This window comes from Heloderma suspectum, chromosome 6 (assembly GCF_057233095.1).
Source record: "Heloderma suspectum isolate Gila_16-S chromosome 6, 16-S_ref, whole genome shotgun sequence".
NCBI lineage: Eukaryota > Metazoa > Chordata > Lepidosauria > Squamata > Helodermatidae > Heloderma > Heloderma suspectum.
The window spans coordinates 7,382,216-7,407,484 of record NC_139463.1 but is presented as its reverse complement, the minus strand read 5'-3'; the positions used below and the strand labels follow the sequence as shown (position 1 = coordinate 7,407,484).

At 48.8% G+C, this 25,269-nt stretch overlaps 1 protein-coding gene across 2 annotated transcripts; it reads left to right on the top strand.

The window, feature by feature from the left end:
* On the top strand, positions 1–24,753 carry THY1 (Thy-1 cell surface antigen). Of its 2 annotated transcripts, XR_014783696.1 has the most exons (5): positions 1–46; positions 13,089–13,175; positions 14,942–15,280; positions 17,763–18,635; positions 24,138–24,753. XR_014783696.1 is itself a non-coding variant. In XM_084803579.1 (4 exons), the coding sequence occupies exons 2-4, from the start codon at positions 13,139–13,141 to the stop codon at positions 17,873–17,875; spliced, it is 489 nt and encodes a 162-aa protein (XP_084659705.1). In that variant the 5' UTR covers positions 849–1,088; positions 13,089–13,138; the 3' UTR covers positions 17,876–18,635. The 2 variants fall into 2 exon arrangements, 1 of the variants encoding a protein (XP_084659705.1); XM_084803579.1 differs by lacking the exons at positions 1–46; positions 24,138–24,753 and adding an exon at positions 849–1,088.
* The last annotated feature ends 516 nt before the right edge of the window (positions 24,754–25,269 follow it).

Genomic DNA, 25,269 nt, shown 5'->3' with positions numbered 1-25,269 from the left:
AGCCTGCAGGAGCAGAAGCCGCGCTGAGCCGCAAGCCGAGACGCAGGTAACGGGGGTGCTGCTGCCGCTGCAAGTGGGGCGGGATGCAAGGGGAAAGGGGGCGAAGGCGGGGAGGAGGCTGGAGAGAGACGGGGCAGCTGAAATGCAGCAACGGGAGACTGTGGAGGGGAAGGGTTGGGGAGGGGGACGGGGGGAGAGAAAGAGGCATGGTGAGTGGGAGAAAAATAGGGAGGGAGACTGGAGAGAGGATGGGTGAATTGCTGGAGAGGACAAGAAAGGGAGAGAGTGCCGTCTTGCGCGCAATACGTAGCCACGTTTGAACACAGCGGGGCTTACATGTGAGCGACTGTGTATAGGATTGTAGTAAAAGCGGAGGGTGATAAGACCGAGGAGGAGGAGAAGGAAGAGAGGGGCAGAAAGCGGGGAATAAGGGGCTGGTGAAGGAAAGCGGCCCGAGCCTAGAAGGCAGTAATCTAGCATGGAGACAGAGGAGAGGGTTGGGGAAAGCGTGGCTAGAAGAGGAGCGATTAACAGAACCGAGGATTGGGGGCGGGGGGAGATCGGTGGTGGTTGATGCTTCTGTTCCGAGGGGACGTCCAGCTTTCTCCCTCCGCAAAGGATAAAAGGCAGGTCCGTTTCTCTGCCTTACTGACCCGCGTGGGTCCTGCCTTACGCAGCCTCCTCGAGCAAGGTGTCATCTTTCCCCTTGCCCTAAATTTTTCGGATGTGAAAACTGCGCCTGAGGGACTCCCCGGGGGAGGGCTGCTACACCACCACCTTGGCGCAGTTTTCCCCGTTTCGCCCGCTTCATCCGCCTTCCCTGTGCGCACGCACATGCGCGCGAACACGCGGGCTGAAAACGAAGGGGCTCGGGAAGGCGAGCTGCAGGGGCCAATGCAAAAGGCTGGGGACGTATAGGAGGGGCGGTAGTGATCGGATCCAGCGCCTCCCTTGTCCGCTGCGTCACCGGGGCACGGGGCTTCGGCGGCGAGACACCGTCGCCCCCCGGCACACTGCTGTGCCAGCACAACGTGTCCTGAGGAACTGCCGCAGTGACATCACGGGGAGAAATTGGCGCTGTGAAACCGGTAACTGGATCCCTTCGGGGGGCAGGCCTGTGGGCCTTCTCCTGGGTGCCCGGAGGGCGGGGCGGGGCGGGGGCTCACTTGGGAATGCCGCAGTCATCAACATGCCAAGGTCTGGCGACCGAAACTGCAGGTGCAGCTTGGGAACCCCGCAGGAATGCGGCGACGCTGCGCCTCTCTCCGGCGACGCCGTTTTTCCCGGTCGCTCTGCAAGGGCAGCACCTTCCGCAGCCGCCGCTCCGCTCCGCTCCTGCAGTAGCATCATGGCAGGCTGCGTGGCAGAGCAGTCCGGACCGGGCATGGCGGGGGGGCGTTCGCTATGCTGTGGGAGCAGTGTGGGGGGCAGGGGAGAAGAACCAGGGAAGGCTGAGCGGAGCGGGAGCAGCAAAGTTGGGGGGGGGATGTAGCTGCTGCTGTCAGGCAAGTATGGGGAGAAAGGGATGCAGGCTGCCTCTTTGGGGGCATGGCAGGACCTCCTCTGGCAGCTGGGGCACCGCAGCGTGTCCCCACCCTCCCTACATCCAAACAGCGGATCGCATTTCAAGAGAAAGGTCGGGGCCAAAGCCTGGCCGTAAACCATCTTATTGCCTCACCTGGGTCGTGCAGGAGTAATGTCCTGTGAAAACGCATAGATTTGTGCCAATGGTGCAGACGCAAGTGAACCTGTGTAACAAAATGTTCCAGTGTGTCCTTACCTCCGCCAGCATACGCCGTTCCACCTGTGCCCCGCCTGCCCCTTTTCCATTTTTCTTTTCCAATGCACCCTTAACATTCTGTGGCTCCTGGGTACGCTCAATCCTTATCCGGCTGTTCCGTTCGGTTTTTTGAGAGGGGTTGCTCCTTTATGGGTTTGTGCTTTTGCAAACCTTGGGGTAATGCTGAGGATGCTAATCTCCTTGTTTCTCAGCGGCCCCATTTTGGCTCCAGTTCTGTCTGCACTCCCCACCTGAGTTTGCTACTAGAGGGAGCAATGGGGGGGGGAGCAGGACAAGGGAAAATGGAGCATCACATTGAGGCAAGATAGTTAAGGGGAGAATCCAAAGGGAGGGTGGTCAGTGGTGGGGGCAGTTCACAATCCATGCCCACCTCCTCCAAACTCTCATCTTACATGGCCCACCCATCTCTAACTCCCGCCCCAACCTTCCCCAACCTTCCTCTCCTTCCATTGGTTTTAACTCTACAATTAGCAACCCAATAGGCTCAGCTTTATGAACTTGAGCACACTCCAGGAGAGAGCAGAGGACAGGAAGGCCTGGCGTGCTATGGTCCATGGGGTCACGAAGAGTCGGACATGACTGAACAACAACAGGCTCAGCTTTGGAAACTGGGGACAGTCACCTGAGGGAGGGGGTGTTTTAAACCTTAGCTCGCCTGACTTTTCCAGATGCAATTCCCCCCCCCCATCCATACCAGTCTCTTTTCCCTGCAGAACTAATAGCAGCGGGGGGGGGGGCTGGTTTACACTAGGAAAAGGGTTTAACACACTCTCCCATCTCACCACTTTCCAGATCTTTTGCCTGGGGCTGATAATTAGTGTTTAAAAAAAAAATGTGGTGAATCATAATCATAGACTTTGTGCCTCGCATCCGCTATGGGCCTATGACTCATAGTTATCCCCACTTCAGAGGCAGAAACACAAAAGCCAACATGGAGCTTTGAACTGCACTGTCAGGAATCACAGAAGGGAGAATTTCAGGGGGGAGGAGAGACGGAATTGCCATAGAGAAGGCAGGAGCACCACGCAAGCAGGCAAGTCCCTTTGGATCAATGCAAAACCAAATGTTGCAGTCAAGAAGTTGCAGTAAAAAGCCGGGATATAAATGTAATAAATAAAATAAAATACTATGCCTGCCAGTCCAGATGCATAACATCCCAAAAAATACAAAACCACTACATTTTATCTAGAGTTGCCATCTTTTTATCAGCCTCTGTTCCTCCACCTTTAACATCTGCACTTGCAACAAGGCCTGTCTCCATGCCCTGATTATCCTTGTCCACCCTGTGATTTCTGTAGCTCAAGCTGCTCATAAAGGCACAAGAGCAGAGCAGGGCATTTTTTTTCTGGTCAGGGTCTAGCAACCCTGCTTTTATCTGACATGCTGGTTTTGTAGGCATAGAGTAACACCGCTAGTTTTGTATGCATGGAGTATTCTAAGTGGGAAAGCAGTTAAACATTGGACAGTATGAAATGGTGAGACACAGAAACATAATATAGGTTTCAGTTTGTTGGAACCTACAAATCTGCCCTATATGGAGTCAGACAAGTGGTCTATCTAGCTTCGGTTTGTCTGCGCTGACTGACAACAGCTTTCCAGGGTTTTAGGCAGGATTCTTTCCCAGCCCTGCCTGGGAGATTGAACCCAGAACCTGCTTCCACTGGGCTACAGCCCTTCCCTGAATCTGAAATTATCTTTACTGGGCTGGTCAGCCCTCGGATGTTGAACAATGGCAAAGCATGGCTCTAGAACAGAGGTGAGGAACTTGCAGGCCTCCAAATGTTCGGTGATCAGGGATGATGAAGGCTGCAGTCCAACAACTTCAGTAGGCCTACAGATCTACAAGATGGTGGTAATAATACAGAGCCACTAAGCATGTGCAGGGTGCCTTTCTCTCAGTGCAGAATATCCCTGCACACATGCAGAATTACAGGTCAGAAGGCAAACTTCCTGGGACTCCTTCCTTTTAGAAAATAAGGAGTAGTGGGAATGAGGTTCTGTGACTTCCCCTTGCCCCTAATGGGAGTCTTTTCAGTTTTCCTTCTGTTCCTTGTTGAACTCAGGATTATGAGCCAGCCAGCCTGGAATCTGGCTGCATTTTTCTAAATTTTCTCACAGCTGTGTCGAATTTCTGCAACCAGCCCTTGTGGTTGTCACCACAGTAACACAGGGAAAAGGTCTTCCCTTGGCCAGCATTTGACTGCTCAGATCCAACATGTGGAATGGATTGGTTGTGGGGAGCGGGGCTGGGAGAGTGGCAGTGGAACATTACATGTAGTTTTGCAATCCCTTCTGGATTTCCCCCCTGTTTATACAAAGCAGCAGTTTAGAAGACCTGCTGAGTGGCAAGAGGGGGGAAATCTGCATTTACGAAACGATGCCCTTGCTTTGCTTGTCTCATTGAGAACCTCTTGTTATGCCATCAGATGGTGGTGCCCTTGGGGAGGACACAAGGTGGGACGAAGGAGCCCCAACTGAGGAGGAGGCCGGGGCGCCCCTCCAGCCACCGGCTCAGTTGGGGGGGCTTCCCTGTGTGCAGGCTCTCCCTGGCCAGGTTGGATGACATCGGGGGCATGGCCATGACCCCGATGTCATTCAGTCCCCAGTTGAAGTTCCAGCTGGCACTTCTGCTCCCTACCCTGATGTCATCTGTAGGGGTGCAGCGGCCCCAGGGTTTGCAGGGAGACCCTGCCAGGACTTTTTTCTATTAGCAGGGATGCACCGCTCCCATATTGCCCTATTCCCTTAGCTGCAATCCTCACAGTGGGGGGGGGGGATTTGCCCAGCAGCATGATACAGTTTCCTGTTATAATGCCAAGTGCTGAGATTATTTGGATTTGGATGGGCAATTAAGACCCATTAGCTTCACAAAAGACTTCCTGCATGTTTGCTTGACAGAACCTCAAATTCAGCATCCTGTATGGCTATTCTGTTGATAAACTAGAAGCCTCTGACTTTCTAGGTCAGAATGGTCATACAGGCATTTAATGTCAAGTGTAATTTGAATACATGACAAGGGCTATAAATCCAAAGCTACCCTCTTGTAATGGCTATAGCAGGGGTGTAGAGTCTTCCGCCAGAGGGCCAAAACCCATTTTGGAAAAGCTCTTGGGGGCCACATTCCAGTGGTGGGTGGAGCCAAAAACACAAAAATGCCAGCACATAGGCTCGCTAGTGTGCATATCTGAGGTCTGCCAGCTGATTGGCTCCCCAGCCATGCTCCACTTCACCCTGTCCACATCCTGGCATTGGGTGTAGTGATGGCTGATACTTGGTCATTTCAATCTGCCCTGCAGATAATACCCTGGTGCCCTCCAAACATTTTGGACTACAACTCCCAGAATCACTGGCCTTGCTGGCTGGGGCTGGTGGGAGTTGGAGTCCAAAACATCTGGCTGGAGAAGGCTGATGTAGACTGTAGAGCAAAAAGAGGCCACCATCCCTAAGCTGAACTACATACAGGCAGGAAAGGGAGGGGGAATAACATAGGAAACCACTTGGTCCCTGGTCACATTATTTTCTTGACCCAGCCAACTGTTGTCTGTTCCGACTGGGAGTGATGCTCCAGGGTTTCTGTGAAAGAAAGCTCCTCCCTGTGCCCAGCTCTCTGCATGCCGGTCATTGGACCCAGGACCTTTTGAATGCAAAACGTGTGTTCTACCGCCAAGCAACGATCTCTCCTCCTCCTCCTTGCAGCACAGGAGAAGAATATAAGGAGGCTGAAAGCTAATACTGTATTCCAGCTTTCCCCAACCTGATGCCCACCAGATATTTTGGCTACAGCTCCCTATTCAGCCCTGGCCAGCATGGCCAAAGGTCAGGAAGGCCAAGAATTGGAGCCCAAATTCTCAGGTTGGGGAAAGCTGGAATACTTCCCTCTTGTAATTGAAATTGATGGCATATTTTTCCCCTTCTTAGCCCTACCTTCATTGCCTGCCCTTTCTTCTGCTGATTCCCTGGGTCCACTTTGTAAATTGTAAGGCCCATGGGGCAGGGACCTATCAAACCTGATCCTTGAAAAGCACCTGTGCAAATGAACGGCATGATATAAACAATGCCTAATAATTAAAAGGCATTCAGATGTTCTAGTAACCCAGATGTGGACCCAAACATCTGTGCCTGGTCTCTGCTTCCTTTCTCTTCTGCCCCTCTGCACAAATGTTGACTTTCCAAGCCAAACGCAGCTCACCAGCCATGTATGCCAGCCTGCCAGGTGCCTGATGACAACGCCACTGTTTTTGCAGTCTTGGGCAGGCAGGCAGCCAAAACAGGAGGCTTTATTGCATCCCCAGTGGGCTCCCACACCAGGCGAAGCAGCTGCATTCAGCTCAATGGCTGCCCATTGTACCTCCTTGCTCTTACAAGGGGTGAAAGCAGCCTTCCTCAGCCCAGCACCCTCTGGATGTGGTGGACTACAACTCCCATCTGGAAGGGTGCTGGGTTGGGGCTACAGCGACGCTCCCTGGTGAGAAAAAAATCTTGCAGTGCCGGGGGGTCAGAGCCATTGTGCATGTTCATAGATCCTCTCCTTGCTCACTTGAGTAGCTCCAGCCCTCATATATCTGGAACAGTGGGAGCTGGTGGCTCTGACGTCAGTGGGGCAGTGCATCCACTCCAGGCTTCAGTTAGAACTGGTCAGAACTCTTCGAGGAGCTATCCAAGGTGCAGGCAGCTCCTTCGGAGTTCTGACCAAAACCTGCAGCAGATCCTCTGCCCCACTGATATTGGAGCCACCAGCCTCCACTGCTCTGAAATATGAAGAACGATCTGTCCCCAAACGACTTCCTAAATTGGTGTAAATCTCAGAATCCTGTTCTGGATGAACAAAGCCCTGGAGTAGTTGGATCCAGGTGGAGCAGTGGGTCTTTGTCCAGGTAGTAGGAAAAGGGGGGTAGGCTTGAGTTGAAAGCCCTCCCATCACCAAGAGAGCAGGCCAACTGACAGCTGCGGCAAACTCCTTAACAGATCTATCAATACTGGTGTAACCTTCCCAGAGTTTTAAAGAGGTGTAAATCTAACCAACAAATCAGATTATAATTTAATTGGTTGTGGGGGAGAAGAAAAAGAAATACCTGCATTCACACATTCCTCCTTCTCTTTTCTCCCATCATGGTCTCCAAAATCAACATACCCACCTAGGCAATTGGGACTATGGGAGAGCCAGCATGGTGTAGTGGTTAGAGAGCTGGTCAGGGACTCAGGAGATCCGGGTTCTAGTCCCCACTTGGCCATGAAGCTCACTGGGTGACTTTGGGCCGGTCACTGACTCTCAGCCTAACCTACCTCACAGGGTTGTTGTGAGGGTAAAATGGAGAGGAGGACTACATAAGCCACCTTGTGTTCCTTGCAAGATGAAAAAAGCCAGGATATAAATGTAATATAAGTAATAATAAATGTCACGCCGAGAGGTATTTTGGGTGGCTGTCCCACATCTACGGCCTTCTCCTGGAGACTCGCCAATAGCTGGGCTTAAGCATCTTTCAAGGGGTGTTGTGCTTGAGCTGGAATTTTAAGGAAGGAGAAACCTATGGGGAGCATTTTAAAGGGTATGGTTATGCTACGTGTTTGCTCAGCCTTGTCCTCCTTGGACAAGATGCAGGTCTGGAGCTATCAGATTTGGGGATTTTTCTGTCCAAAGCTGGGTTCTGTATTTTTTTTTCTATCAGAGACTTGGGGGGGGGGGGAAGCCCTATGAAAAAGTCTGAAAGGGGAAGGATATGAATTGGGCTAGAAGGGTTAAGTGGAATGGACCAAGGACTACTGGGAGAGAGCAGCCATTCCTGTTCCCCACTGTCCGTATGGGGTTGCGCCTTGACTCACTTCCTCGAGTCATGTGGAACTATTTGCTCAGCGGGCACCTTCCTATGGGGCACCTGTGGTCCCGGTTAGCATTTCTATCCTAAGGGTGTGAGACTTAGGCTGTGATCCTATGTACACTTCTCTGGGAGTGAGCCCCATTGACCACCGTGGGACTTACCCATCTTTACCCAGGTAGGTGTAAGACTGCACTGCTGTTCTTCCCATGTGGCTTAATCATTTTGGGGGGCTGTGCAACTGCCAAGGCAACATGTTCCCCTCTGTACCTTAGGTTGAGAGATGGGGAGAAAAGGTGGGGAGACTTCTGTCAGGTTTTATAGGGCTATTCCACCACCACCCCGCCCCATCCCAGAGATGTCTTCAGAAGTCTTGAAAATATGTATCTCCCCCTTTTGCCCAAAATGCACACAATCTATCTGTCTCGCTCGCCTCCTCCTCCTCCTCTGTCTTTGGCCTCTTTCCCTACTGCAGTATTGCCAGGATGAATCATCAGCTGTTTAGCTCACTCTGCACTGAGTCGTCCTATCTGCTGCAGAGAGCAAGGGAATAAGTAGAGCAGTAAAGCAGTAAAAACAAGGGAGCTAGTATGGTGTAGTGGTTAAAGTGCTGGACTCGGGAGATCTGGGTTCTAATCCCCACTTGGCTATGAACCCCACAGGGTGACTTTGGCAGTCACTGACTTTGAGCCTAACCTACCTCGCTGGGCTGTTGTGGGGATAAAATGGAGAAGGGGAGGAACACGTGAGCTGCCTTGGGTTTCTTAGAAGAAGAAAAGGGGGGGATTGATGATTGATGATGATGGCCAATGGGTGGGAGGCTCAGGGGAACAGGTTTTATCTGAGTGAAAAGACAAGAGACTACAGACTTGCTCTCCAATTCTAGCTCTCATTTTTCCCCTTAATTATGCATTGTGCAACGTTGTTGTTGTTCAGTCGTTCAGTCGTGTCCAACTCTTCGTGACCCCATGGACCATAGCACGCCAGGCCTTCCTGTCCTGCGCTCTCTCCCGGAGCGTGCTGAGGTTCATGTTCATTGCATCGGTGATGCTATCAAGCCATCTCATCCTCTGCCGTCCCCTTCTCCTTTTGCCTTCAGTCTTTCCCAGCATCAGGGTCTTTTCCAGAGAGTTTTCGCATTAGGTGGCCAAAATATTTGAGCTTCAGCTTCAGTATCTGTCCTTCCAATGAGCACTCAGGGTTGATTTCCTTTAGGATTGACTGATTGGACCTCCTTGCAGTCCAGGGGACTCGTAAGAGTCTTCTCCAGCACCACAGTTCGAAAGCATCAATTCTTCGGCGCTCAGCCTTCCTTATAGTCCAGCTCTCACAGCCATACATTACTACTGGGAAAACCATAGCTTTGATTAGACGGACCTTTGTCGGCAAGGTGATGTCTCTGCTTCTTACTATGCTGTCTAGGTTTGCCATAGCTTTCCTCCCAAGGAGCAAGCGTCTTTTAATTTCATGGCTACAGTCACCGTCTGCGATGATCTTGGAGCCCAAGAAAACAACATCTGTCACTGCTTCCATTTCTTCCCCTTCTATATGCCAGGAAGTGATGGGGCCAGATGCCATGATCTTCGTTTTTTTAATGTTGACTTTCAAACCAGCTTTTGCACTCTCCACTTTCACCCTCAACAAGAAGCTCTTGAGATCCTCTTCGCTTTCTGCCATTAGGGTGGTATCGTCTGTGTATCTGAGGTTGTTGATAATTCTCCCGACAATCTTAATTCCAACCTGTGATTCATCCAACCCGGCATTTCTCATGATCTACTCTGCATATAAATTAAATAAGCAGGGCGACAATATGCAGCCTTGTCGTACTCCTTTCCCAATTTTGAACCAACGGTTGTTCCATGTCCGGTTCTTACTGTTGCTTCTTGTCCCTCGTACAGGTTTCTCAGGAGACAGGTAAGGTGGTCTGGTACTCCCATCTCTTTCAGAATTTGCCACGGTTTGTTGTGATCCACACAATCAAAGGCTTTAGCGTAGTCAATGAAGAAGAAATAGATGTTTTTCTGGAATTCTCTTGCTTTCTCCATGATCCAGCGATTGTTGGCGATTTGATCTCTAGTTCCTCTGCCTCTTCGAAACCCAGCTTGTACTTCCGGTAGTTCTCGGTTCACATACTGCTGAAGCCTAGCTTGTAGGATTTTGAGCATAACCTTTCTGGCATGTAAAATGAGCGCAATTGTACAGTAGTTTGAACACTCTTTGGCGTTGCCCTTCTTTGGAATTGGAATGTAAACTGACCTTTTCCTGTCTTGTGGCCACTGTTGAGTGTTCCAAATGTGTTGGCATATTGAGTGCAGCACTTTAACAGCATCATCTTTTAGGATTTTAAATAGCTCAGCTGGAAGACTGTCATCTCCGCTAGCTTTGTTGTTACTAATGCTTCCTAAGGCCCACTTGACTTCACTCTCGAGGATGTCCAGCTCAAGTTCCGTGACCGCACTATCATGGTTATCAGGGACATTCAGATCTTTCCTGTATAGTTCTTCTATGTATTCTTTCCACCTTTTCTTAATCTCATCTGCTTCTGTTAGGTCCCTGCCTTCTTTGTCCTTGATCATGCCTGTCTTTGCACAAAACGTTCCCTTGAGATCTCCAATTTTCTTGAAAAGATCTCTAGTCTTTCCCATTCTATTGTTTTCCTCGATTTCTTTGCATTGTTCATTTAAGAAGGCCTTCTTGTCTCTCCTTGCTATTCTCTGGAACTCTGCATTCAGTTGGATATATCTTCCCCTTTCTCCCTTGCTTTTCGCTTCCCTTCTTTCCTCAGCTACTTGTAAAGCCTCATCAGACAGCCACTTTGCTTTCTTGCATTTCTTTTTCTTTGGGATGGATTTCGTTGCTGCCTCCTGAACAATGTTACGAACCTCCATCCATAGTTCCTCAGGCACTCTGTCTGTCAGGTCTAATCCCTTAAATCTATTTGTCACCTCCACTGTATATTTATAAGGGATATGATTTAGGTCATACCTGAATGGTTTAGTGGTTTTCCCTACGTTCTTCAATTTCAGCCAAAATTTTGCAAGAAGCAGCTCATGATCTGAGCCACAGTCAGCTCCAGGTCTTGTTTTGACTGACTGTATAGAGCTTCTCCATCTTTGGCTGCAAAGGACATAATCAACCTGATTTTGATATTGACCATCTGGTGATGTCCATGTGTACAGTCGCCTCTTGTGCTGTTGGAAAAGAGTGTTTGCTATGATCAGCGTGTTCTCTTGGCAAAACTCTATTAGCCTTTGTCCTGCTTCATTTTGTACACCAAGGCCATGCTTGCCTGTTATCCCAGTTATTTCTTGACTTCCTACTTTAGCATTCCAATCCCTTATGATGAAATGAAGAGGACATCTTTTTTTGGTGTTAGTTCTAGAAGGTGTTGTAGGTCTTCATAAACCGATCAACTTCAGCTTCTTGGGCCTCAGTGGTTGGGGCGTAGACTTGGATTACTGTGATGTTGAATGGTTTGCCTTGGATTCGTACTGAGATCATTCTGTTGTTTTTGAGATTGTACCCCAGTACTGCTTTTCCCACCCTTTTGTTGACTATGAGTGCCATGAGTTCCATTTCTTCTAAGGGATTCTTGCCCACAGTAGTAGATATGATGGTCACCTGAATTAAATTCACCCATGCCTGTCCATTTTAGTTCGCTGATTCCCAAGATGTCGATGTTCAATCTTGCCATCTCATGTTTGACCACCTCCAGTTCACCTTGATTCATTGATCTTTCATTCCAGGTTCCTAAACAATATTGTTCTTTACAGCATCGGACTTTCTTTTCACCACCAGACACATCCACAGCTGAGTGTCCTTTCGGCTTTGGCCCAGCCGCTTCACTCTTTCTGGCGCTACTTGGAAATACCCTCTGCTCTTCCCCAGTAGTATATTGGACACCTTCTGACCTGAGGGGCTCATCTTCCAGCGTCATATCTTTTAGCCTTGTGATACGTTCCGTGGGGTTTTCTTGGCAAGAATACTGGAGTGGGTTGCCATTTCCTTCTCCAGTGGACCACATTTTGTCAGAACTCTCCATCATGACCTGTCCGTCTTGGGTGGCCCTGCACGGCATAGCTTATGGTTTCATTGAGTTACGCAAGCCCCTTCACCACAACAAGGCAGTGATCCATGAAGGGGCTCTTTGCCACTAAAAACCTCCAAATGCCTTCCCCTTTTTCTTGTACGGAAGGTGCTCTCACCCTTTGATCATTTTGGTTGCCCTTTTCCAGTTCTGCAATATCCTTTTTGAAATGGAGCAACCAGGCCTGTATGCAGACTTCCAAATGGGGTTGCACCACAGATTGGTTTTACAGCATTGTACTACTGGCAGTTTTGTTTCTCATTCATTCCTAACCTGGGATTTGCCATTTGCACTGCCTCAGAAAACTGGGATGTTTTTGTTCAGCTCCCTGACACAGTTCTGTGAGCAACTTCCTGGACATTCCCCTGACTGGAATTCCCCAGTATCCTGCACCCAAGACACAGACCGTATTCCGTGTCCCCGAGCAAAGCGGAGGTATTTCTGACTCATGGATCAAAGCCACTAAAGGTGCGGTCCTATGCATGTTTAGACAGAAAGAAGTCCCATGACCCCCAGCATTCCCCAGCCAGCTATGAATGGTGGGAGCTGTAGGGCTTTTTCTGTCCAAACATGCATAGGATTGCATCCTAATAAGATTATCCAGGGAGAATTCTGAAAAGGCCCTTTGAGAGCCCCCCGCCCCAGCATGACTAGTTCTAGTGGCAATGACTTTGACAGTTGTGCGTTGTGAAAAGAAATCTTTTGTGCACACATGCTTCACAGAGCCACAGGTATGTGACTGTCTACCAACACGGGCTTCTCTGGCTTACACCTGCTCCCTGGTACTATGCGGAGACTCCAGTTACATTGCAGTTGGACAATGCTGAGTGTTTGTATTTTGAAAAAATGGAATAATTAATTCTCCCCTCCTTTCTCCCTCCCTTTACAGATTGCTAACAGTTTTGTAAACCTCTGTCCCGTTCCCCTCCGGTGTCCTCTTCCAACCATTTAGGTCTGCCTTCGTAATCAAGCTCTGGCACTTCATTTTCATGCCCTGTCCAGGCCCTGCACATTGAAAGGCCATGGAAAGCTTCCCCTGCTGATTTTTGCAGATCAAGTCACTCTCAAAGATGCAGGAACACACCAGGCTGGGGGGCATTTTGATCTGTTGCAACTCTGCCGTGTGCCTGTTTGATAGTCATGTAGCCGTTGACTAGGTGTGGGCTGTGAACACGAGAGGGGGAGAGAGAGAGAGCCCACATGGGCCTGTATAGGTGTGCCTGCATTAACTTACGTGCGAGAAATCCCATGCATCTTGGCCTTGTTTGCAAGTGCATGGTGCTTGCAGATGTACCCCTAGCAACTGCAAGGGTGCATGCTTTAGATGCACCATTCCCCTTTCACCTTCAGCCTCTCTCTGCTAACCAGATGTCTTTTCTACCCCTAGATTTTTTCCTCGCCTGCGCTGTGTTCCAGGGGAGAGACTCCAACGGGAAGATGAAGTCTACCATAGGCATAGCAATGCTTGTGACAGGTAAAACAACCCTGCAAGAAGCCCTGTGCTGCCATCTAGTGGTCCGAGGAGGCAACTCCCTGGACCAAACCAGAACTGTACAGGGTATCACAAAGTGACTTTTGTGGCTGATATCTCTGGGCCTGTGTTCATGCAAAAGGTGCCTTGAAAGATGCTTTAACCCTGATGCGGTTAAAGAGGATTTAGCATCCGTACTTCCGAACTGTTTGCTATAAGTGTTTGCTATAAAGTAAACATCTCTCACTAAGCTTGCTTGCTTTCTCTGTCACTGCCTCCAAGCATTTAACAGCAGCCTGCTACGCAAAAATTTATCAGCTGACGCTATTCCTGGACTGCATGGGGGAAACGTTGCCTGCTAGATTTCCATGCACGAGGCTGTTAAGAGCCATTACCAAAAATAAAGAAGCCAAAACTTGAGATAGCAACTCTGTCTGTTTTTCAGGCCAATCCAGAGGCATCCTACTGTATTCCAGTTACCCGGACTGATATTAGGAAGGCATCATAGAGGACCAGGTCTAGCTATTTGCCCATTTTGCCCAGCACTTAGACCAGTAATGGCTTACCAGAGTCTCAGGCAGAGAAGGGGGTTTCCCATCACCTGCTGCCTGCTCCTTTTGGGTGAAGATGGCAGGGCTTGCGCCTGGGCCCTTCCACATGCAAAGCCAGTGCTCAGCCCCTGAGCTGGGGTCCTGTTGTGTGTACCCAGTTTCCTTTGGGGCTTGAAAAAGGCTCACTGAACTAAGGGAGCTGCCTAGGTTAAGTCTCAGATTTACATTTGTGTTGCAAAGGCCTGTAAACGTTGACCCATTGAGAGGAATGAGGGGTGCTGTCTGGTTAAATCAGGGTTGGAGCCCTGACCCTGGGGTTCCCCAGAGGGCCATGCACCTCCTCCTAGCTCCACTCCCTCCCACCCACCCTGACTGCCAATTGTTTGGTGTTTTCCTGGCTATTGTGCAGTTTTTCCCCCCATTCTAAAAGGGTGAAATGCCTCCCCTATGGCTTACTGACTGGCAGGAAGAGTTTTAAGGTAAAATATGCTAGCATTTTAAGTATTTTTCCCTGTCCGCCACTGGAATGCGGCTCCTCAGAACTTCTCCAAAATGGAAATTGGCCCTTGGCGGAAACAGGTTCTCTATGCCTGGGTTGAACAGAGGTTAAGTCAATTCATGAAGATCCATTGATTGATCAGTTAAATCTTGTGTATGACTGAAACAAGAGTTCTGAAGAGTGGGGGGGATGCTTAGATTGCTTTTAGGTGGTACCTGTCTATGCTGTAGCAGGCCTAACCTCAGAAGTGGCCTTCCCTGTGTGAGCGGAAGGGGAAATGCCTCTTCAAAGGTAGCGCCCACTATCTCTCTGCTGTCTGCGTGAGCGCTTAATAGTTTTTAATACAACTTTTTTTAAAATGTGTTGCCTGGCTTAATCCAGCCCACGAATGGAAGAGAAATGTCTCAAGGCACTGAAACAGAGATTTTATTTGTATTTTAGCATCTTGAGATGCTTCTCTTCCATTCGTGGGTCTATTTTGGATGCTCTCCTGCTTTTGCGCTTCTAGCTTTCTCATGAATTGATTTAATCAGGGATGCCTCTAGGTTTTTAAATATGGTTTTGAAAAGGTATTTTAACCAATTAATCCAACCAATGAGAGTTGATTAATCCAGCTGAGAAGTCAGTTAAGCATTGCAGCCTTCATAGGCCTTGCTGTTCAGCTTGACAGATCAACAGCTCTTCCTCCTGTCTTTATGAAACTCTTTGCCTTCCCTCAGTGCTCCAAGTTGCCTGGTGCCAGAGGATCAGAGACCTGAAAGCTTGCTTGAGCGGACAAAGCCTACGCTTGGACTGTTACTATGACAGGAAGACCGATCACCCCCTGACCTATGAATTCCGCCTGAGCAAGGACCATGGAGAGGGCGTTATTGTTGCCGGCAACTTCAAGGTCGCCAATACCATCTACAAGGCCCGCACCAACGCCACCTTCAACAATAACCTGGTATGCCTCCACCTCAACGGCTTCACCACTGCCGACGAGGGTGTTTACGTGTGCAAGCTGAAGATCACCGACGATTATGAAGGCCCTCAGTCCAGGAACATCTCCGTTATCAAAGGTGAGCAAGGATCCTCACCATGGGCTGAGCCAAGAGCATGAGGGAAGGGCAGGCTGCTAAGCCATGCCCTTGTCCTTGTGAATAGGGGCAAGGAGATTCTTAGGTCAATTTAAGGCTGAAGCAAAATTGTTGTTGTTGTTGTTGTTGTTGTTATTATTAAATATTGCTTGGATGCCTTTCAGGGCAGGAGCCCTCCCAAGGTGGCGTACAACAATAAAACACAAAATAAAAACGGATACAGTAGTAAAAACAGCAAAAGGTCAGTCAAAGCACTGTAAAAACACAGCAAAAACAGCAACGGCAGCAAACATTCTAAAAAACAGCAAACACCAGCATAAAATAAACCTTACAACAGAAACCTGGAGTTACAACCCAGTCTGATAAAACCTAATCAGAGGAAGGCCAGAATAAAATAGTGAGGTTTCAAGGACTTCATAAAAGACTTCAGTGATGGGGCCTAGTGGAGCCCCAATGGGAACTTATTCCAGAGGTGTGGGGCCACTGCGGAAAAGGCCCTCTCTCGTGTAGTCACCCACCTAACTGCCTTCACAGGTGGTCAGATGAGAAGGGCCTCTCTTGCTGATCTTAAAGTTGCCAGTAGATTGACACAGGAAACAATCTTTTGCTGCAAAATTTTGCAGACTTTTTTCTTTACCCCCTGAAGAAGGCCTAAAATAAGAAAAAAGGTCAAAACGCATTGGGTTTCTTACAATAAATTTATCTTGCATCCTGAGAACCTGTTTCTCTTTTTTGTGATCTACTTTGGATGCTCACCTCCTTCTGTTTTCTTGATCTTAAAGTGCCACCCCCAAACTCACCACCCCAATTTGCAGGCATGATTTTGGGACACCCAAACTGCTTCAGGGGAAGAGGGCTTGACAATGGCTTCCCCCATTTTGTTCTCTCCCCTGCCCTCTTTTTCCTTTTATTAAAGGGTTAAATAAATAAGAGTGGGGGAAAGAGAGGAAGCCATCGCAACCACAATGGTAAGCGCTCCAGAGCATTTCGGCTTCCAACTCTTCCCGCCCCATTCCCTCCCCTATTTCAGGTAACCAAAACACCTCTACAAACTGGCTGCACCAGCAGTTGTGGGGGACAGGGCTTGCTGGGTCATGGAAATTACCAGGGCTGGACTAGCAGTGTTGAAAGGGAAAACTGAATAGTTCCTCCTTTTTCTGTTCTTCCCTCTTCAGATTGTTAATGGTTTTTAGGAACGTCTGTCATATTTCGGGGAGAGGTGTGGAACCCTTGTTCTAAAATGTGAGCAACTTCAGGAAACGTTATGGCGAGAACCCCATCCCATTCCCTTTCCATTACAGCAGGTTTCCCCAGTCTGGGGCCCTGCAGGTGTGTTGGACTACAACTCCCAGCATGCCCCAGCCAGTATAAACCACCCAGAAAGCTTCAGCTATTGGGCAGTATAGAAATGAATTAAATAAATACTTTTCTTCTTCTCTGCAGCCTTAGCACATCTGTTCTCTTCTGTTTCAAAAAGAACATCCTCAAGCTGGAAACAGTGCAGAAAAAGGCTACCAAAATGATCAAGGGTCTGGAGCAACTCCCATATGTGGAAAGGTTACAATGTTTGGGGTGGTTTAGCTCAGAAAAATGGCAAATGAGGACAGGGGTTAGGGGGCTGGACAGGATAGAGGTGTACAAAAGTATGCAGTGTGTGGAGGAAGTGGATTAGGAGAGCAGTTTCATCTTCTCTCCTAATATTAAAACCCAACGAGGTCATCCCACAAAGCCGCAAGGTGGGAGAGTCAGGGCAGATATATGCAAGGACTTCACACAACACATAGGTAAAACTAGGGAATTTGTTATCACAAGATGAAGTGATGGGTGCCAATTTGGGGGGGGCTTTAAAAGGGGATGGGGCAGATTCATGGAGGACAAGGCTACCAGTGGCTAATAATGGTGACGGCGCTACCAGATTTCGGAAGGTCCTTGGGCAACACACCCTCAGTGGATCCCCCGCCCCCTCCGTGAGCCTTACCTTTTCGCCAGCACGGTCACCAGCTGCCTTGCTCCTCCGCCTCTCTCTTGTCACTGCTGCTACTTGCTTGCCTGTCAGGCAGAGAGCCAGGGAGCCAGCCGGCAGCGGCATCTCCTTCTCACCAGGTCTGCTGTCTGGGCCAGAGCGAGAGGCAGGGGAACAAGCAGGCTGCGATGGCGAAGGGGAGGAGCAAGGCCAGGGGGCTCTTGTCGGTGGGCCCCTGCTGGGGCGTGGGCCCTCGGCAGGTGCCCGACCAGGCCTATTCTTCACACCAGCCCTGACTATGCATTTCCTCCAGCATCAGAGGCATCTTTACACCACTTGCTGGGGAATAAGAGCAGGACGGTGCTCCTGCATTCGTGTCCCGCTTGCAGGCGCCCCGCCTGGGGCGTCTGGTTGGCCGCCGTGGGAGCGGAATGCTGGGCGAGAGAGGCCTTTGGGTCTGACGAGCAGCCCTGTCCTCTCCCCTCCCCTTGTTTCTTACAGACCGGCTGGAGAAATGTGCTGGCATCAGCCTCTTGATCCAAAACACCTCCTGGCTCCTCCTCCTCCTCCTCTCCCTGCCTCTCCTGCAAGCTGTGGATTTCGTGTCCCTGTGAAGAACAAGAGAAAGAAAAGAAACCAGGGAAGAGGAGACGGGGAGGGAGAAAGTGCCGACTAGCAAGTGAACCTAAATCCACCACAGGAACGTGGGCCCCCTTTGCGGGGGGGGGGGGGGGGGAGGCAGCCAAGAAGGATGACAATTTGACAGCAAATCCAGATTGTATCTCTCAATATTATCTCTTTCTCTATATATATATCTATATCTATATAGCCTCATAGCTCATGGAAGTGACTGATTTGCGCTAACAGCAGCCATCACACCGTCACATGCAAGCAACACATCATGGGGGGGGGTGTTCGTAGGGGGGGGACCCTGGGCACCAAGACAGGAAATCTGATGCAAGCATGACAGCATTTCCCGTGGCGCCGCTTTTCTCCATGCTGACCCACTTTGTCCCTTTTATCCATTCCCCCGCCCCACCCTGCCTCCCCCAAACCAGGGTGGAGGAAGCTTTTTTGCAGGGCATCGTGTGTCTTGTCCAGTTTTGTCTTCCAAATTAGATGAGTTGCTGGAATAGAGACTCCAGGGAGGGAAATGATTCAGAAGACTTTTGGTGTGCTGCTGCTGCTTTTGTTCTAATTGTTTATTTCAACCAAAAAGGCATTGGCCAAAGTGACAGCACAGAGATGGAGGGAAAGAAGTTCAGTCCCACCTGGATAAAAAAGGAGTCTTTTACCAGTGGAGGAAGTGGCTGGTTTGGCCTACAGCAGGGATGTTGAACCTCAAGCCTGCGGGCCCAATCTGCCCTTCTCGGGGTTCCATTCTGACCCCCTGGGGTTCCCCAGAAGGCCACAGCCCCTTCAACTGGCCCCACCCCCTTTCCCCTGACTGCCAGTCACTTGGTAGTTCCCTGGGTTTTGTTTATGTGTCTTTCACCATTCTGAAAAGTTGAACTGCCTCTCCTAAGGCTTAGTTCCCCGGCAGTAAGAGCTTTAATCTAAAATTCGCTGGTATTTTTTCATTGTGGCCCCACCCCTTTTGCATTTGGCCCTGCCCCTTTTGCCTTCAGGACCACCCACAACTGGAAGCCCAGAGAGTTTCTCTCGGACTGAATTCAGCCTAAAAGAGGTTCAGCACCCCTGGCCTACGGTCTCAGCTGCTCCCTTAATGCCCTATCCTGCTTTATTGGTTTACAAGAAGACAGGTCTGGTGGAATCCATGGTGGCCTTTAGCTTTAGTGCAGCCTTCTCCATCTGCTGCACATCCTCTGCATGGGGTTGAGAAATCGTTTTCAAGCCAGGAGGATTACAGAAGGAAATCGAACTGGCTTGCAGGTTTATTGCGAGGGGTGACAGGATAAATGCTTTTGCATGCAGAAGGTCCCGGGTTCAGCCCTTTGCATCTGAATATGCCCACTCAGTGCACTTTGCTGGGAGCACCAGTGCCAGAGAGAGCTCTTGCCTTCATGTCCTGCTTGTGGGCTTCTCAAAGGCCTTTGGTTGGTCCGCGTGTGAATTGGGATGCTTCTGATGGATGAGGGAGACTAGGGTTTTGCCCATCATCCAGTTTGCACATGGAATGGTAGAACCTTGGGGTCAGCCAGGATCTGAATAAGAAGGGCGGGGGGGAAGGTCACTCCTGGATTTCATAAAAGCACAAAAACTAATATTTTTTTAGAAGGTACATTCTCAGTATGGAGCAACTCTCCAGCCAAAGTGTTCCAGATAATCTCACTCAGTCCAGAGGTGACCTATTTCTCAGTGTGCCTGCAAAAGAGCCAGCAGTGCTTTCTCTGAATCATCTTTGAGTGCAGCTGAACAACTCACCGCACGACACACAGAGCGTGAAAAGGGGCCAACCCTCTCCTTTCCGCATCCCCCAGGCAGAGAGAAGGGTGCCTTCTCCTCGTGCAGGCTGGTAAGTCGCCAGTCGCTGGTGGCCAGGAAGTATTGCTTCTAAGCAGCCAGGCTGGAAAGCTTCATTTTAAGCTGGTTCTTTTTCTCTTTCAGTTTCAGCCACAAATGTCAAATGTAGGATGATGGGCAGGTGGCTAAACCACTCTGGAATATCTTCATTTCTGAAAGAAGCCAGTTTCTTGCCAAGGAGATCCATGATGAAATGAACGTTCTCTGGTGTGCTACAGCCATAGAGGCAAGAAGGGACCCTGTTGTGACTCAGCCCACACAGGGAAATCCCAAGCCCTTCCTTAAACATTCAAGTTTCTTCTCCTCCTCCTCCTCCTCCGTATCTCTTTAGCTTTTTTCTTTTCTTTATAGAGATATAAGAAAAGGAAGGAGGGAACCCCAGGCAGGCAGTATTCACCCAAATGCTCAGCGCAGTATTCTGCTCCCAATATTCTGGCCAAATAACGCCAAGGCATTGGGATGACTTGACAAGCAAGGTGGGGTGTGTTTTTTTTTTCAAAATCAAAGTTGGAATTTAACCCAGTAAATGCATCTAAAGGTATTAGATGAATGCTAGTCCTGTAGCTCAGTGGTAAAACCCCTGTCTTGCATGCAGAAGGTCCCAGGTTCAATCCCCAGTAGCATCTCCAGGTAGGGCTACGAAAGAATCCTTCCTGCAACCCTGGAGAGCTGCGCCAGTCAGTGACAATACTGGGCTAGATGGACCCAGGGTCTGACTCAGTACAAGGCAGCTTCTGATTTTCCTAACTTGCATGTAGGCTGCTGCTGTTTCACGTTGACTTCTGATACCTGCGTTCTCTCCCACCACCACCGATGTACTCTTAGGCCTCCCCCAGGGGCAACATTTCTGGCTGCAGGCCTTGTGTTCAGTTGGTGGTGCTCAGCTGGAGAGGAAGATTAAACGCAATATCCTGTCAGAATGCTTCTATTTCGGAGCACAGAGCTTTGTTCACCCAATGTAATTAGAAAGGGGGTATAGCTCATCAGGAGATAACACAGGTTTTGCAGGCAAGGGGGCCTGGGGCCACTCCCTGCCATCTCCAGTTTAAAAGACCTCCTTGAGCAGGACAGGGGAAAAGCCTTGACAGCTGCTGCAAGTCCTCACAGCAGACAGCAGTAGGCTAGATGGGCCAGTGATCTGAGTGCGTATGAAATGTAATAGATGAAATAAATTCCTAAGGAAAAAGAAGGCAGCTTTATACATTTCTCCTATAGTGCAGTTCTTACGTGAGCTGCAAAAGCACTGGGAGTAAACCCCACTGAACCCAGTGGGACTTGCATCTGAGTAAAGATGCACTGGATTGTGCTGTAAGAGCACGATGACCCATTCACTACTCACATGTGACTCCAGTCCCTGCTGCACCCTGGCTTTGGCATGGTCTTGAGTGAGGAGGCCACCCTGGGCTCAACACTATTGGAACTGAAGGCGTGAAGCTAGACGCGATGGGGCAGCCCTGTGCATTTACACCTGCGGACTGGATCCCAGTCCGGCCATCCAACATTCCCCAAGTGGCCACATACCCTCCCTCTGGCTGTGCTCCCTTTCCCCCATGCATCTCAAGCATTTTAGTGGTTTCCCAGCTTCTGCGCCAGTTTTTTTCCCCACTGGAAAAGGTCGAAATTCCTCTCCTAAGGCTTAGTTACTGGGAGGAAGGAAGAGCTTTAAGCTAAAATATGCTGGAATGTGGTCCCCTGAGAGCTTCTCCAAAATTCAGTTTGACCCTTGAACTGAAAGAGCTTCTCCACCCCTTATTTTTTCACTCCCAACAGTTTTCGGCCAGCCCACAGCTGAAGTGAAACAGGCTGGAGAGAAAAGGGCTTGGCACAAAGATTATTTATGTACGGTGGCAAGAAAAAGCTTGTGAACCCCTTAGGACTGTCACATATTATTAGATCTTAATGTAACCCCATAATCCTAGATAAACAACAACAGATAACCCGATTAATCAAATGACAGACATGATCCCTTTTCAACACTTATTTATCCACAACTGATTCAGCATTCAAGATCCATGTGTGAAAATGCATGTGAACCTTTAGATTTAGTACCTGGTGGCACCCCCTTGAGCAGCAATGACTTCAAGTAAGTGTTTCCTGTAACTATTGATCAGTCTCTCGCATCAGTTTTGAGGAATTTTGGCTTGCATAGAACTGCTTCAACATCGTAACACTCAAGAGCTTCCTTGCATAAATGGGTCCGGCCACAATATTTTGCTTCAGGTCCTGCCACAATATTTCAATGGGGTTTAGGTCCGGACTTTGACTAGGCCATTCTAAATCATGGAATTCCTTCTTCCGCAGCCATTCTTTTGTAGATCTGCTTGTATGGTTAGGATCATCGTCTTGTTACATGACCCATTTTCAGTTCACAGACGGATGGCCTGACTTTCTCCTCTAGAATCTTCTGATACACTGCAGAATTCGTGGTTGTGTCCATGATGGCAAGCCGTCCAGATCTTGAGGCAGCAAAGCAAGCTCAAACCATCACATTCCCACCACCATACTTGATGGTTGGGACTGTTCAAATTCAGTGTTTGTTTTTCGCCAAACAGTGTTTCTCGTTGAGGCCAAAAGGTTCTACTTTTGACTCATCTGTCCAGAGAACATTGTTCTAGAAACCTTGGGGATCACCTGTGTGATCTTTACTGAACTTCAGACAAGCAGCAGTGTTCTTTTTAGAGAGCAGTGATTTCCTCCTGGCTATCCTCCCATGAACACCATTCTTGTTCAGTCTTTTTCTGATCATTGAGTCACGAAGACTCACATTAGCCAAGGTGAGAGTAGCCTGCAGATCCTTGGATCCTGGGGTTCTTTTTGACCTCCTGGCTGATGCACCGGTTTGTTCTTGGAGACATTTTGGTAGGACGACTGCTCTTGTGTAGAGTGACTGTGGTCTTGAACCTCCTCCGTTTGTAGACTGTCTGTCTGATGGTGGATTGGTGGAGCCCCAAATCCTTATAAATGGCTTTGTAACCCTTTCTAGACTGATAAGCAGCAATAGCAGAAAAGAATTTTTCTGAGGTGCCCAGAGATGTCTTTTGAGCATGGCACGACATGTTTCCACACAACTGTATGGTGAAGACCAAACTCAAACTCACCCCTGAAGATCTACCTAACTACTTAAACACCTGATTCTAATTATTCCCTTTAATTGAGCTGATGCAACCAGGGGTTCACCTACTTTTGCACATACCCTGACTCTTAAGTAGTCATTGTTTGCCCAATTTATACATTGTTTTATTTCACAAGACACAGAATTGGTTGATATAAACCCTACTGGATATTTAGAAAAGGACTGGTTTTGATTCACAAAGGCTATCATGGGAAAACTATGGAATTTCCATAATTGGCATTAGGGTTCACAAACTTTCTCACCACTGTATTATTACATTTATATCCCACGTTTTTCCTCTTTAAGAAACCCAAGGCGGTGTACGTAATCCTCTCCATTTTATCCTCGCAACAACCCGGTGAGGTAGGTTTCGCTGGGAGTCCGTGACTGGCCCAAAATCACCCAGTGAGCTTCATGGCCAAGTGGGGACTAGAACCCAGATCTCCCGAGTTCTAGTCCAACACTCTAGCCACTATACTACACTAGGTTTGTCCCTAATTTGCCAAGACACAAGAGTGCAGAATCCTTCTGCCCCACACTGATGAGCAAGCTCTACCACAGGGTGCTTCATGGCTTCTTTCATTTTAAAAACTTCTCTACTACCCTTCAATTAAAACATTTCCAGGGTGGGCGACAATAACTAAAACAGTTCAATCAGCAAAGATTTGGACAGATTAGATGCAGAGTCTTTCCAAACAGCAGGTAGTGTGAGCTTTTACTCATGTCCTCCAGAAATCAAGGCTTGTCTTGCAAGTGGCGCCATCACTGGGTAATGCACAGTTGATCTTCACTCTCCGTTGCTGTGTTGTAGCTTGGCCTAGCAGATTCACTGCATTTCCTTCTGTCATCCCAGCAAAAGCTCCTTAAAGAGAAAGTGTCCGCTTTGCGCTTTTCTAAAAGAAATTGCAGCCTGGATTCCTGGAGCACTGGTTTATAAAGGGCCCCTCTTCCTGGTCATCTGTGGCAGCTGAAGGAAGGCAGAAAAAAGTTGTTTTTCTTTAAGATTGCAAATGATGGAAATAAAGTTGGGGAAATGCCATTCTTACCAGGCTTTGTCAAGAGTGTGTGAGGGATACAAACGGAGAGCAGGGAGACGTATAAGCAGCACGTTTTATGTTGTAGGTGTAGGCAGGAGAAGAAAAGGGCAAAAGATCCTGGAGAATTTAAAAACTTGCACCTGTGAATAGACCCATCATGAAAGATCCACAGGCCGCCAGCCACAGATGCTGATGGAGACTGCGGCAGCTTGTGTTTTCTTCGTGAGAAGTTAGGATTGCCAGGGGGTTCTCCACAAAAACAGATTCCACGGGTGGATCCTCTTGATGATAGGCAGCTGGCATGTCAAAGGATCTCATTTGGGGATAAGGAAAGGACTCGTGGGACCTCGCAGTACCACAGTAGAAGAACAGGATGGTCTGTTGACAAATAGGCACCAGGTCAAAGGGAAAAAATGGCACCAGCAAGCAGAAACAAGTTTCCCTCAAGAATGCTTTGGGCGCTCCCTCTTCCCTGCGCCTTTCCTGCCTCGCTGAGCTCTCTAGGTCAACACCACAATTGTGTCGATAGATACGCAGCATAAGCCCGCTGTAGCGCCTTTGCTGTTCCTTCTGAGACAATGCCTTTTGCATATTTTACTGTCTCCCAGTTTTTACTGCTCAGGTATTGCTAACCTCTCAACGTCCATCTCTTGCCCAGCCCAACTTGATTTTACTGCAAATTCACCAGCTGACCCGGGGGGGGGGGGCGGGGGGGGCAGAGCCAAACGCTGCTCTTCGTCCTAGTCTTGTTTTGTGAACATTTGTAGAATGTTTTCCACAGCTTATGGTCAAAGAAAATTCTGTTAAAAGACCAAAAAAAAAAAAAAATGTCTGCACAAAATAAATCTTTAAATTGTTGAAATCCCCCTCTGAATTGTCTTTCTTGGATGGTTTACATCAGCTTTCCCAAACTGGGCCCTCTCCAAATGTGTTGCATCATTCCCAGCCAGAATACCCATGCTGGCTGGGAATGATGGGTGTCGTAATCTACCTACATGGAGGGTACCCAGTTGGAGAAGATAATTTGGATCCAGATGTTTGTCTTTCAGAAGAAGCCTGACTTCACAGATGTTGAGCTGCTGCTATCTTCAAGTGGGCAGAAGCTTGGGTGGCCAACTTTTTTCCTAGGCCATCCTATGCCTGGAACAGCAGCACAGTCCATAGGCGTTAGTACATGATTCTGCTTATCTTATTTATTTAAAGCTTGCATTTTTATGATGCTTTATCTTCAACTGAAAAAGTTCACAGAGCAGTGTACAAAAAAGACATCCCCCTGCCCTCTGGCATACAATCTAAAAGACACAGAAAAGGAAGAGTAGGGAGTGAGGGGAAGGAAAACAAGGAAGTTAAGGCACCAGTTCTTGCAATTACAAAT

Bases quoted from the DNA above. Each gene is read 5' to 3' on its own strand.
- THY1 (XM_084803579.1), top strand. From the start codon at position 13,139: ATGAAGTCTACCATAGGCATAGCAATGCTTGTGACAG. The intron at 13,176-14,941 runs GTAAAACAACCC...GCCTTCCCTCAG, and splicing joins CATAGCAATGCTTGTGACAG to TGCTCCAAGTTGCCTGGTGC. The intron at 15,281-17,762 runs GTGAGCAAGGAT...TGTTTCTTACAG, and splicing joins GAACATCTCCGTTATCAAAG to ACCGGCTGGAGAAATGTGCT.